The 13,867-nt window shown below is 41.7% G+C and overlaps 2 protein-coding genes across 3 annotated transcripts in view; both read right to left on the reverse strand.

The window, feature by feature from the left end:
• Positions 1-121: 121 nt before the first annotated feature.
• On the reverse strand, positions 122-6,612 carry SNRPD1 (small nuclear ribonucleoprotein D1 polypeptide). The gene is made up of 4 exons (XM_065051764.1): positions 6,384-6,612; positions 5,611-5,687; positions 2,769-2,960; positions 122-301 (listed from the first exon to the last, which is right to left on the reverse strand). Exons 1-4 carry the CDS (start codon positions 6,395-6,397, stop codon positions 225-227), a joined length of 360 nt encoding a protein of 119 aa, XP_064907836.1. The 5' UTR covers positions 6,398-6,612; the 3' UTR covers positions 122-224.
• Positions 6,613-7,991: 1,379 nt separating this feature from the next.
• The window catches only part of SACM1L (SAC1 like phosphatidylinositide phosphatase), a 33,848-nt gene continuing 27,972 nt past the window's right edge, over positions 7,992-13,867 (reverse strand). For both annotated transcript variants that reach the window (XM_065051755.1, XM_065051756.1), the window contains exons 14-20: positions 12,657-12,795; positions 12,359-12,428; positions 12,197-12,269; positions 11,647-11,740; positions 11,470-11,562; positions 10,760-10,817; positions 7,992-10,047 (exon numbers count right to left, since the gene is read on the reverse strand). In XM_065051755.1, coding sequence (XP_064907827.1) covers positions 9,911-10,047; positions 10,760-10,817; positions 11,470-11,562; positions 11,647-11,740; positions 12,197-12,269; positions 12,359-12,428; positions 12,657-12,795 — 664 coding nt within the window. In that variant the 3' untranslated portion in view covers positions 7,992-9,910. The remainder of the gene's footprint in view (positions 10,048-10,759; positions 10,818-11,469; positions 11,563-11,646; positions 11,741-12,196; positions 12,270-12,358; positions 12,429-12,656; positions 12,796-13,867) is intronic.

Raw genomic sequence — 13,867 nt, forward strand, 5'->3', positions numbered from 1 at the left:
TGCAGAGTGGGTGATACCTTGACAATGACAACACCACCACCCAGACAAGCTTAGTCTGTAACAGCCTCCAGAAACAGGACATGTCTCCCTCCCCAAGCTTTACTAACAAAGGAAAGACAAGTTCTTCAGATTTCAGTTTATTAAAAATGGATACCATAAACAAGACCTGTACAAAAAAATATGCGAAATTGCCCAGAGTTTGGTAGCAGTTGCGTGGTGAGAAGTTATCGTCTTGGGCCCCCTCTTCCTCTTCCACGACCTCGGCCTCTGCCACGGCCTCTGCCACGGCCTCTTCCAGCAACTTAGCAGATGAAACAAAAAGGATAAATCAAGTGAGACCCAGGAATACTTTGATTTTCATTAAAACATACGGTATCTAGTATTAACAACACAATATCTCATCACAGAGAAGCAGTAAGTCAGATACTAAGCCTGTTAATGCTCAGTAACTTTCAGGCAATATTTCCATCTTTTGTACTGGGTCTTTCAGCATACAACTTCCACAGACTAGTGACTGGCTTTGGTTTCACTGCAGAACATGAGGGGATATAGTGTCAGAGCTGGCTGCTTCCAAATGCTTTAAGTCTGACAGAGAACTATGATTCCTCTTTTCTTTTAGCTAAAATCTAGTTTTTCAGGCATCAGAAAAAGCATATGCAAGACAAGAATATTTTGTTACCACTCATTACAGTGGAAAAGATTATTTTTTTTTTTTGCCACAGCTTGAATTGCATTTTTAAGCACTCTGCTGAAGGGAAATGTGAGTTTTAACATGCTGTGAGATTCCCAAGCTCAGCCCTTCTCAAGCACCACGTGAAAGGGCAGCATTTTGAAAGGATCTCACCACCAAACAGCTCCTAGTGTTCTCAACGGTGCTTCTGACAATTTCAGACATGACTGCCAGGCCAAGGTCTTGGCTGTGTGCTCCTACTTTTAAATACTACAGAATCACAGAATAATTCAGGCTGCAAGCAACTGCTGGAGGTCATATGATCCATATGGTGATAACACGTCACTTTACCTCTTTTTCCTAAAGAAATAAGACCTGTCCCACCAGATTACGATGCCACTCTACAAATTTTTTAGACTTCTGGTTAATTTCAAACAAGTTTGTCAGTGTAAGGTTCAAAAAGATCCAAGAAATGTAAAATTCTGTGCAAGTGGGTAGCTGGGAAAGAGACACACAGTAGCATCCATATTCAAGCAGCAGGCTGTAAAAATTATTCTGTTCCATCTGACAATATGTAGGTCAGAAATGCAGTAAGGACAGAACAAGAGGAGGTATAGGCCAAATCTGTGAGAAACAAGACATCACTTGTTTTGCTGGTAACAGACTGACTCTTTGTAAAACACACAGAAGCACCAACACCTGAGTCAATGGTTACACCATCTACATGCATCAATAGAGCCGCGTTCACCCAGTGCCTGCACTCAGACCCAAGGCCCAGGTGCCAGGTACGTCGCTCAGCCAGCATCCCGCCTTCTACCAACAGTGTCACTTGCCAAGGACAGACCATGTGCTACGAGCTTCTAAAGCCCAAGGGCATTTACAGAATAAGATCAAGTGCATCACAACGCAGCTGCAATCTGTGAGTGCTTTGGTACAGTGAAGGTGCAAAGCAGTATTAAACTGAAGTAAACAGCGCTATCGCAGCTCCTTTTCTGTCTTCAGAGGTAAAAAGAAATAGCAATGTTCTTGTTCACATCACAATGTGAGGTTCAGAAAAAAAGTAATCCAGCCATACTCCAACTTCTCCATGCGGTCAGATTATTTTTAAAGAATGTGAGAGGAGAAAAAGGCTTTTAGGAGCTTTATCCTTGTCCTTTATAAAGACAGCAGCCCTAAGAATTGCACTTTGTGATGCACACGCCTGTGGGCTCCTTACAGCATTACAGTAAGGTAAGCACACCAATTCATAGCATACACATGCATCAAAGAACGCTGATTCAAATACGTAAACACTAATTACAGCCGAAACGGTATGACATTACTTTAGAGCACAATTAGCTTTCACTTAAAACCTATTATTTTAAAAACACACAGATTAACCACTGGGCAAAATATATACTGCCTGAAGACAATCTACAGATTTTCTTGGGTTTACTGGATATTCATCTTTAGTAATGTGGATTAAAACAGAATTACTCTCTTTACAATTAGGCTTCTAAGGAAAAGGTTTGCCTTCGATAGCCTTTTGAAGAAGAAAAAAGTTCCAGGAAGAGTGCAGTCAAACGCTACCAAGAGCCAAAGCTAGAGAGCTGCTCACTGCAGCCTAGGCTCCCTCAGATTCTCAAGTCTCTCAAATTCAGTTCTCTGACAGAATGTTTCTATCCACAATCAAGTGAGATGTCAGTGAAGCACTCAGCACTGTTCAAAAGGCTATTCTGTACTTTCTTATTAGGTTATGTGAAGTTACCCATAAAAATTGGGAAAACAGCAGATGTTCAAAGAGGAAATGTAAATCTCTTCAGTGTCAATGCTGAGGCTGTGATAAGTTAAGATCTACTCAAGCTTAAAAAAAAACATTTACATTTTTTAAAAGAGATGTATGAAATTCATACACATAATTTCACATCAAAGAAAGTTCTACAGATGCTTAGAAGGTAGGCAAGGCAGACTGTGCTAGTTCAGTATCAAACCCTCAAAGATGCAAGAACTAGCTTCCAAATATGGATACCAAGACACTCAAATCAGATGTTTTCAGATTCAGAGTACTAAAATGCACACAAAGGCAGAACACACACAGAGTGGGAAAGCACAAACTAACCTGCTTCTCTTTTCTTGGATTTCACTTTTGGTTCCACATCCACTAGCAAAGTATCCAGAGGCAAACTGTCTGGCAGAATGAAGTATCGGATGTTATTCCCTCGAATACTCAGCGTCTCCAGCTGTACAGGTTCTCTGTTCTTCAGCGTCATTTTCACTGCTTTGAGATGCGTATTCATGCTGACATCCACTCCTGAAACAACACAAGTCTAATTTCTGGGATGAACACCTACAAAACAGTCCCTTGTTGGCTATTTTTAATATGCGCATGCTTTGAGATTTATCCTTTTCATTAACACTTGCTTCTGCCATTCCTTAATTAAGCCTCTACCTGAAGGAAACTACATGTCTTTTTCTCTCTTAAATTAAGCTAATTTATCAATTGCTGCCTTCAAAACATCATTGCTAGAGATCTTTATCTAGGTCTTAGCAAGAGCCCTAGGAATTTTGTAAATGGTTAAAACAATTCCCTTGAATAACAAATAAACTGCTGCTCATAACAGAAGTCTAATTCTACTATTTTCACTTTTTTTCAAAAAGAAGCAAAACAAAGCTTTGAAGGGTAAAAGTAACCAGACCATTTCCTCTTTCTCTAAGCCTTATAAAAAGTCCAGCTGCCAAAGAATCATTTATTTTCTGATCAAATACATCTAACACTAGCGTGATATCTTCTATGAAGCATGTAAAATACACTAGGGCAAGGAACAATCCGTGTGGTTACAAACTCCATGAACAGCCAGCAGGTAAGAATTGTATGCAGTCAGTACTGTGCCCTCTACACAAGGCTAAGCATAATCCAAAACTAGAAAAGTCTCAGTTGAATGAGAGTTGTATTGAATAACAGCTCTAAAAGCATTAGAAAGTGTTCTATATTAGGGTTTTTTTCCATATCACAAGTTTTGCATGGGAATTGATCTCAATCTATGAAGATCAAAATGAGAGTAAATTTTTCAGATCAAAAATTTAGGCAAACGATAGAAATGGTAGTTTGCAAACACCTGCTAATTTAGTAACAGGGCACATGAGCAATCCCACATGTGTTCAAACTTCTGTACAAACAACCCTTTCTGGTAAAAATAATAATTGTCTTGTTTCATACACATGGAAAAACAAATGTCAAATGTCTCACCAAGGTAAATAACACAGGCAAGTAGCAGGCCCGAACCACAAGAACCCACTGTGCTGTGCATATTCCATACATGTTTCTGTCCTCTCCCCTTCTATATTTTACACAGCTCTCTGACACCTGTACTGCACCTGAGCCACCCCATTGGTTTGTGTAATGTCTGCATTACATGAAACCTGCCCCTTCAGCATGGCCGCTCTGTCCCACTGACACAACTGGAAGAAAAGGAGAGTGTGCAGACAACACAGCAATTCTGAACATGGTTCCTGCACCAGTATAAAGGGTAAGATTGTAATTTTAGAAACACAGTTTGCATGCAATGTTTTTTACAGAATCTTAGAAGAAAATGAGCAAGACTTTGCTTAACAATGAAGCCTGCAAGAGCACCAAGGCCAAAAGACAAGCAGTTTGTTTGCTTCCTACCTAACTGGGTTCAACAGAGCATGCTGCAATCAGATATCAGGGTGGTGCATTCAGGTCTAATCAAAGCTGATGGATCTGGCTGCAAAATAATGCCAGTTTTTAACTGCCAAATCTCAGCAGATTGCTAGTGGCCAAAAAAGCACTTAACCAATCATCTGGAATACAACTCTGCCGAGTTTGAAGTCTATTTTTTTTCAACAGCTTTTAAAAGTAGCCTGGGGTGAGTGAGGAAAAGAGATCAAGCACTTTCATCAACTTAATTGTAAGAGTTTGCTTTATTAAATAATATGTGCTCCACCTACACACCTGATGGTCTCTAAAGTAATGCCAACACGAATGTTTTCAGAATAATATCCCCCACTAATACTGCTAATGCAAACAAAATACTCTGCACATTTTTCAGTACATATGAGAATGATATAAGGAACCACCAAGGCTTTTCCTGCAACTGTCATTTCAGTGATAAAAGACAGCACCCGCCAGACAATCACACCCACAAACTTATATAACATGACAGATCTCTGGCAACAGCCAGGGATCAAATTCTTGACACCAGGACTCTTCTTTGCCCTGTATCCCCATCAAGCCATCTGTTTCCAAAACAGTTTCATGAAATCAATGCAAGTATATGCAGAGATGCACCACCATAGAGGTCACCTTAACCAGAACTAAAACAAGCTCAGCAGAAAAAAATAATTTTTAAATTAAAACTGCCTATACACAAAGTTTAACTGATGTAAGACCGTATCAATTCTTAACATCTGCCATTTATCTGTACTACCATTTAAAAACTCCCCCTCTTCTGGTGATCAGCTGTAACGTTTTCATGCAACTATAGCTTATTACAATTTCACAAATGGAAGTCAGATATACTGAAACTTCTTATAAAAATTTAGCTCTATATCCACTACAAGTTTGATATAGTACTAAAACTAACTCCCCAGTACTACCATGCTGCTAAACTTCAAAGAGAATACCACGCTCATACCAGCTTTGCCAACCGTTTGGAAAAGTTTACCTCCGTCACTCCCAGCCTGTGTTTAAGCAAAGCCTGCAGTCAGGCTCAGAAGCTCCCAGGACTATAGCAAATTTACTGTCTCCCAGCAGCCTCCGCAACAAACACACCTTAAGCTTGCACGTAAAGACGTGAATTAAAAATAACATCTCCTGCGTCATACAAAGAAGGTCCCCCACAAGAGGGAGTACAAAACGAAAGAGCTCAGCCCAAACCACGGCTGCCAACTGTTAGCAGAAAAGGGGTGCTGCTTTACCATAGCCTGCCATCCCGCCATACCTGTGATAGTTCCATGCACCTGTGTCCCATTCTTCAGTTCAATGGTCACAGTCTCATGGCTCAGCTTCATTAGAAACCTAAAAATTTAAAAAAAAACCAAAAAAGTGTGTTCACTTCCACATAAAGCATTAAACGCTTAACATCCTGTTACCAAAAAACAACATGCACGCAGCATCCACGCATCCTGAGCCTCCAAACACAGCGTTCCCAGAAGTCACGGACCCTGATGAACAGGGTTAATAAAGCACCGCACCAGCGCAAGGCACAAAAACCCCGAGCAAACCCCACGTCCCACCGGGAGCTGGGAGGACGCTTGACTGACACTGCTGAATCTCAACCTTCAGGCGAAACGGTCACTATTGCGCGGGAAAGGAAACGTTTTGAAGCTCGTTGCCACTTCAGGGAGGTAATTCTGGCCAGATCTGGGCCTGTCCTCTCTCAGAAAGGCTGCTTTCACTGCGGAACGCGCGCAGGCCCCGCTGCAGGAGCGGCCCCGCCGCAGGAGCGGCCCCGCCGCACGGCTCTGCGGGGCCGCAGGCCGGGGCCGAGGCAGCGGTTCGGGAGCGCGGGGCCCGCCGCCACACAGCGGGGTCGGCCCGGCCCGGCCCGGCGGGGCCGCCGCCCTCGGCACCCGGGGGTATGCGAGCCGCCGCCGCCGCCGCCCGCCCCAAGGGCCCGGGGCGGGGGAGGGGGCCCGCGAGGCGCCCGTTGAGCGCGGGGGCGACAGCTGAGCGCGCGGCCCCGGGGCCGGCAATCCGCCGCCATCCGCTCACCTGACGAGCTTCATGGCGGCGGGAGGCAGGCGCTGTGGCCGGGCGGCCCTCGGAAGGGAGCGGCGGCCGCCCCGCAGGGAGAGGAGAGGCCCGAGGCGGGCAGGCCCCGAGGCGCGGGCGGTGCGGAGGCCTCCACCGAGCAGGCCGCGCCGCCTCTGGTGCTAGGAAGCGGCCGCCCTCGACAGCGATGAATGGGCGGAAGTGTCGCCGCGCGCGGGGCGGAAGGGGCGGTGCCAGCACCTCCCGCCGGCCCAGGGGTAGCGCATGCGCGGTGCAGCGCCGGCCCCGCCTGAGTGGGGAAAGGCCGAGTTTAGGAGGGAAGATTAGGTGGGGGAAGGAGGTGCCTAATCAGCAGATTAACGCACAAACGTGACAGTGCATCATTCGTCCAAGAAGGCCAATGGCATCCTGGGGTGCCATTAAGGGATTAAGGGAGTGGAGCATCTGCCTTATGAGGAAAGGCTGAGGGAGCTGGGTCTCTTTAGCTTGGAGAAGAGGAGACTGAGGGGTGACCTCAGTCATGTTTACAGATATATAAAAGGTGAGTGTCAGAAGGATGGAGCCAGGCTCTTCTCAGTGACAGCAACTGATAGGATAAGGGGTAATGGGTTCAAACTGGAACACAGGAGGTTCCACTTAAATTTGAGAAGAAACTTCTCAGTGAGGGTGCCAGAGCACTGGAACAGGCTGCCCAGGGGAGTTGTGGAGTTTCCTACTCTGGAGGCATTCAAGACCTGCCTGGACACATTCCTGTGTAACCTCATCTAGGTGTTCCTGCTCTGTCAGGGGGATTGGACTGGATGATCTTTTGAGGGTCCCTTCCAATCTCTGACATTCTATGATTCTATGATGTGTGCCAGCCAAGCTTTTCGTAAGATTTCACATTCTACTCCTGTTTCCTTGAAATGTGTCATTTAAAATCCACTTTGAGCTTGAAGAAAAAACAAACAAACACACACACACAAAAAGCAAAACAGGAATACAACATTTAAAGACTTTATTTTGAGAATTTACAGCTTAAGGATTCTAAATGTTATTAGTAATAATTTTATCTAAGAAGCCAGTGATGCCCCACTGCCATCAGATGCACGAACACACACACACTGCCCAAAAGGGTTATTTCATCAGTGAAACAAAGATCCAGCTCAGAACCTGCACATTTGGGCAAGCACCTTTCCAGAGTCTAAATTTGCAATCAGCCACAATACTACAATGAAATAAAATAAAACACGGGTACCTGCAGTGGTGGAGGGAACAGGAGAACACTTGAGTTTTCACCCCAAGCACCTGTTGCTGCAGTCAGTAAAAACCCCAGAGCCATCAGTACAGAGCACCAGGGACACTCAGGATTAAGCATCAGAGAAATCCAGCCACAGAAGGTATCAGACTGAGATCCAGATGTGGCAATGAAGACTGGAAGGTGATGCTAATGCCATCTCCTACCTAGGGCATGGTCCAAGATCATTGGTATTTAAGCACCGAACAGGAAGATCCTCACATGCAGTGACCAGAGACAAAACCAAAGCATCCTTTGGGTGAGAAATAGCTCCCAGGGAGCAATCTGGGCACAGTCTGCTCCAAAGCACAAAACGCACCACAGACAGTGTATCTAGAAAAGTTGAACATTTTATTGTCATTTGAGTACATCATTTGTGATTTCAGAAATACAGACTCTTTGCAAAGCACTGAAAATACAGGTGCCTTCCAACTTCTAAAACTGACATTATTCTGTCTTACAAACCCTTTAAATTAGCAATTCGAGTTTGGTCTTTGCTGCAGCAAGTTCTTCACCAAAGATGCAAAGATTTAGTTCTAGATGGCAAGACAACCAAACCACCTGCCAGGGAGCCATCAAAACCATAACCTTCAAATACCAAGTCTATGATCTTGTACTTTGTGCCCATTGTGTGTTCACCTTCGAAAACGTCATAGGATTTCCCAGTTAACTGTCAACTGGTGTTTCCATTACAGCATCTAGAAGCAAACGGATAATTTGCAAGTACTGGTGCTTACAAACAGGTTATGTTTACACAAAACCCAGAGAGGCCTCCAGAAACATTCAAGGTTGAAACAAACAGTTAACAGTTGCAAAAATCTGTACATATTTTCAGTCATAACACAAAGAAACACTAGAGTATCAGTGTTTTGTGTTCTAGCTTCAACAGTGAAAACTGTGCTACTCCTAGTATTCTACATGTTTCTCCCCCCCCATTTAAATTTTATAATTGCAATCTGAATATACAGCCGTACTTACAGGAAATATTAAACAACGCACATCACCTTAAGCAAGTTCCATGTCTGGTTTTGAACAAACCATATAAAATAAGTGACAAAATAGTTTAAAATTGGTCCTTGGTTAGGATTACTTATTTTTATACAGCTTGGAAGCACTAAATTTAAAGACACATTTATTATTAACCAGCACAAATTATTACGTAGCTTTCTCATCTTTTTTTAAGAGTGTTTTACAGTATCATGCATGAAAAGCAAGCTGCTGCTTCCAAGTGCAAACATGGAATTTAGACTAAATGCTTTCTCCTCAGGTTGTTATTCCTTCTTTCAAAAATTATTTAAACATAACCAAGAACAGAAGCAGCTGACTAGCAAAACAATATGAAGTTCACCTTTTATGTTGTAGCCCATTCTTTAATTAATGGAATACTTTGGACCTTTAGCATAAGGAAGGTTGAATAAACACTGCAAAGGATTTTTACATTCTTTGATTTCATTTACATCTTTAGAAAGAAATTCTATACTTTAAATTGCTAACTAATGAATAATCATCTAGAGACTATACTACTGGAACAGTGCAAGACATTTGCAACTTCAGGAACAACCAATTACTGTCCTTTCACCCAAACAATGATTAGTAGAATATTGCATCAGTCCTAGATAAACTAGACAGGACAAAAAGCTCATTTTAGAAGAGCATTAGGATTCAAAAAATCTTTCCTGTTTAGTGAAAAGAATCCACACACAAATATGCACAAAGGATTCAACATGGACTTCATCACAACAAATATAATCCAGCTGTAAGTCCTGGAACTACACTTTTTATTGGTACGAGGCTGTATTTGTTTAGACATCACAATTTGAAGCTCCATTATTAATGCTTCAACATCTGGGTTCCTTGACACACGAACAGCATCAGAGTTCTCTCCTGTCAAGCCAGAGACCAAAAATTCAGCTGAAACAGCCCAGGTGGACTATAAGCTTAAGCAGTCCACTTCTGCCCTCAAACATTCCAGACACCTAAAAGCTGGATTTCCTCTTTGCATTACCTCAGAGTGGACCCCTCCCACTAATGCAATATTCCAGAGACCATTGCAACTAAGACCTGTCAAGTCAGGTCTCAGCTGAAAGCTACCACCACCATAGGACACTATTTTATTTCCCTCCCTGTCCCTCCACCCCACAAAGGAATAATGATAAAAAGACCACTTTTTGGTGTGGAAAGCAGGTCAGTAAAGACTCCAAGTGTGGCTTGAGGAATCCTCAGTACCAAGCCGCTTTCCACACACACAAATTCAGTCCATCTTCTCTTTCTGGACCAGCTTGGGTGCATCTACAAAATCCTTGCCATTGTAAAGGATGATAGCGAAAGTTCCAAAGCTTGCACTTCCCCAGAAAAGCACATAGGCCAGAGTCTCAGTCCATGTCTCACCTGTTAGAAGTCAGACAAACATTTTGGTTCATTATCTCCAGTTACCAGAATGGGGTTTTTGTTTGTTTCGTTTGGTTTTGAGCACAAAAGCAAGATATTGCAAGCCCTCCCTCAGATCTGCTGTCAAATTAAATCAGAAGTCCTCCATGGGTACTGGGGTCTTTCTCTATTTCCTTACCTAGGAAAACTGTGTTTGCAACACAGTTCTTTGAACAATTTAAACAGATACCTACAGAAGACAGAGTCAAGAACTCTACTGGCACTAATGTTAGAAAATTCAAAGCAAAAGCAGAAAGCAAAACCCTTCACAACTCCCCAGGACAGATTTAGGTTAGGGGGACATATATCAAAATAGGCTTATGCCTATATCTGACTTTTCTGAACGGTCTTTCTGTCCAGAATTTGGTAAGTATCCTTCTGGGGAATTATCCAGCCTATAATAAAGCTAGATGCCTACTCAGGTGCAACTAAATTTGGGGGCAACTAACTGCCCTTTGAGTTCTACAAAAGTTTTTAACATTGTTTTCTATTGTACCTCAGGTTTTTCCACATTAATGGCACAGTGCTAACCCTCTATTTCTAGAGCTATGCTTAAACACCTTTTAGTACGACTGTGACGCAATTTTATACCGAATAGTTTCGGGTAACCTTTTATAGAAAGTCCACAAACAAGCAAGCTAATTTTGTGAAATTAAACTCAATAGTGACTTACCAGCCATTAGCAAACAAATAATGCACATGGAGAAAGCAACCACCATAATAATAGGCAACTGGGGAAAGAGAAAGAATAATCACGTGATATAGTAGCACATATATTCCTTCATTTCCTTTAAGACAGGCTGTACTACAAAGCTATTTACTTAGTTTAAAATTAAGTTGCTTTAATTCCTGATTCACGTGCTGCCAGGTGTAAGTAATATTTCGGATAGTTCCGAAATTTGGAGAGTGTGTTCAAGAACTAGGTTAAGAATTAAAATACACCTATCTACTGAAAGAGAGGTTGAGGTTTGTGTTTTGTCTTTTAAAACAGAAGAAAAAAACCAAACCACCAGCCAGTAGAGGTTAAACCCCAAATCCCATTTCACAAAACAGTGGGGAAGAAAGAAGTTTTTGTGTTACAGTCTCACAAGCTTCTTCTGCAGAAGGAAACAGTCATTAATGGTGACTAGTAGAATTTCTCCCTTCCCACCTGATGAAGCAGATGTTTTAAAAAAAAGCAAGCAGCAGTTTTTTCAATACCTCAAGGACACTTCCATTTCTGTCAAGGGAAAAGTCTGGGTTTAGTCCTATAAGCAGGCAGCATAGAAACATAACCAGATTATAGGGCACTTCATTACTAAATAGACAAGATCTACTTGGTCATATGAAGCAAGTGACTAAAAGGTTGCGTGTGTTTCTCCCTTATAAAGTCTCCATACTCACAGCTAAGAACTTCCAGTCTTTTTTGACGTGTAGAGGACTAGCATGTTCTACTTCATCCACTGAATAGTTTCCAAGAAAAAGATCAATTGCATCCTGGAAAAGAAACGGAGAGCAAGAGTTAAAATAGACAGTAATGTTTATCAAATAAATTCCCCCACAGTTAAAAGACTAACTTACTTGTCTAAATCCATCAGAAAAGTTATTTTTGTAGTAGCGTATTAGTGAGTTCCAGCCATCCATTATTAAGCCCCACTGAGTTCTCTTCCCAGTTCTGCAAAAAGAAGTTTTGAAAAAATATTTGAAGTATTTGTAAATTCAGGAAGATAACTTCAGATCTACAGTTCATTTATTCTTCTAATACATACTATGTTTAATTAATACCTGCATGTAAATACATTTATCTAGTGCTGCCTCTGCATTATCACCACACATACTTGTAACAAAGTTTGAAAGCTAATTATACTTCCCTCCACCCCACAATATAAATGTTCCTCGAAAAGGCACATTTTCTTGGTTTTATTTCCAAATTACCTTTTCTCCTTTCATATAAACATGGTGAATAATGGTGTTCTTCTGTAGAGTTTAGTCTGACATTTTACCAGTTGAACCACTGCAAAACTCACTAATGGCCTAAGCCCCAGATTAATAACCCACTCAGACACACAGACTTAAGGAAAACCCCAAACATGTTCAGAAACTCATGTCTTTACAAGAAATGCTGACTTGCCTTGTGTAATCTGTCTTTAAGGCACCAGTTCCAGCATATTGTTTGGCACAAGCATTAGCATTATCAGCCCATGCTGTGAACAGGAAAACAGTAAGAACAATTAGGGAAGTTAAGTACACTGTTTGGAAAAGAGTGATCGTTTGAACTCCAAAAACAACCTACCATTTTTGTAGATTTTCTCAAAGTCTGCTTGCTCTTCAATTCTCTGTCCAACATGCAGAACACCTAGCCTCTACAACAAAAAGCATACAGAGGCTCACTAGTAGTCAGCTAGAAAAACCAGGATTTGCTTTCAGAAACAGCTTTGTTTCTTAAACTAGAGTCCAGCCAATGTATTTCAAGTAAGTAGTACAGTAAGTCAAGTATACAAGCTTTTATTGAAGTGTTAAAATTACATTTCAGTTCCACACAGAAAGCTGCTCTCCTCTTCCAGCTTGTTAAACAAGAATAAAATATTTACCTGAAGCTGCGCTTGAAGAGATCGGCGTGCTAACAAACTCTGAATCACATTTGTCCGATCAAGGCAGTCCATGCAGTTACTGCGGAACGTCCCTTCCTGCTGCGTCACAATTTTACCATCGGAATCAACTAGAAAATAACTAATACATACAATCCACTTAAGTATTATAGATAATAGTTCGCATAAAGCACATGTTTTCAGAAGTAAATATTCTAGCAAGCAAAACACAGTTGTCTTGAGTGTATAAGGAGTACTTGGCCACAACTTCGAACATTGATGCCTCCCTAAATTCTTCCCGTCTCATGCTGAAAAATGGCATCAATACACAAACAATAATCATCATCTCAGGGCAGTATTTACTTACAGCACTTAGACTGCTAACCAGCAATATTGAGTTATATACCACTGGGAAAAACAGCTTCTGGGGCAAAATCTGACTTTTTTTTCAGTTATTACATGGTTCCAGCTCCACAGATACCAATATCATGAGCAGAACATAACAGCAGACGTAACCAAATTTGTGTATACTTGGTCACCTGGTTCAGTCCACTCACCACTGCATAAAAAGCCATGCGAGCTGTCAGGCACACTTCTTCCAGGAAGGTATTAAAATCTTTAAAGCCACTACTGAGAATTGGTTACTGTCACTTACCTTTATCTCCACTATGTGAACATCTGGGGAAAACAGATGTCCTCTCTAGCAAGTGCATATGCTAACTGTTACCTCAATCTTTTTAATCAGCTAAGCAGGGTGTTTCTAGTAATTGATAACAGATGATTTTAAATACTGACTTGCATGCAAGTATTCTGATAACTGGACCACTTAAACAAATATGCTGACCAAGTTACCAGTTGGATGTGTGAATGGGACAGAACTACACTTGTCCTTCTGCCACAGCATTAAACTTCCAGTTCCCTAAAGATTTACAGATCATATTCTGTAGATTAAGTTACCCCATTATGTAATTAGGAACTCTGAATGTGGAGTAGCACATGAGCCAGTGTTATTGTACAGCATTTTAAGATTATAAAGTCTTAGAGTCACACAGCACTAAAATCTAGAGCCTTAGACACACGTGTTTACTTCGATCAGCCTTGTGTTTTGTCCTCGAGAACTAGTTTTGTTAAACCAAATTTTACATTGTATGATGAAAAGAGACAATAACACCCGTGAAATCATCATTCCATACTTTCTCCCTCCAAGCTTTGCA

This window comes from Columba livia, chromosome 2 (genome assembly GCF_036013475.1).
Source record: "Columba livia isolate bColLiv1 breed racing homer chromosome 2, bColLiv1.pat.W.v2, whole genome shotgun sequence".
NCBI lineage: Eukaryota > Metazoa > Chordata > Aves > Columbiformes > Columbidae > Columba > Columba livia.

Excerpts from the sequence above, each read along its gene's own strand:
- SNRPD1 (XM_065051764.1), bottom strand. Across the intron at positions 2,961-5,610 it reads GGTGCATGGAACTATCACAG|GAGTGGATGTCAGCATGAAT; the intron begins GTATGGCGGGAT and ends GTGTTGTTTCAG. Across the intron at positions 302-2,768 it reads ATCCAAGAAAAGAGAAGCAG|TTGCTGGAAGAGGCCGTGGC; the intron begins GTTAGTTTGTGC and ends TCATCTGCTAAG.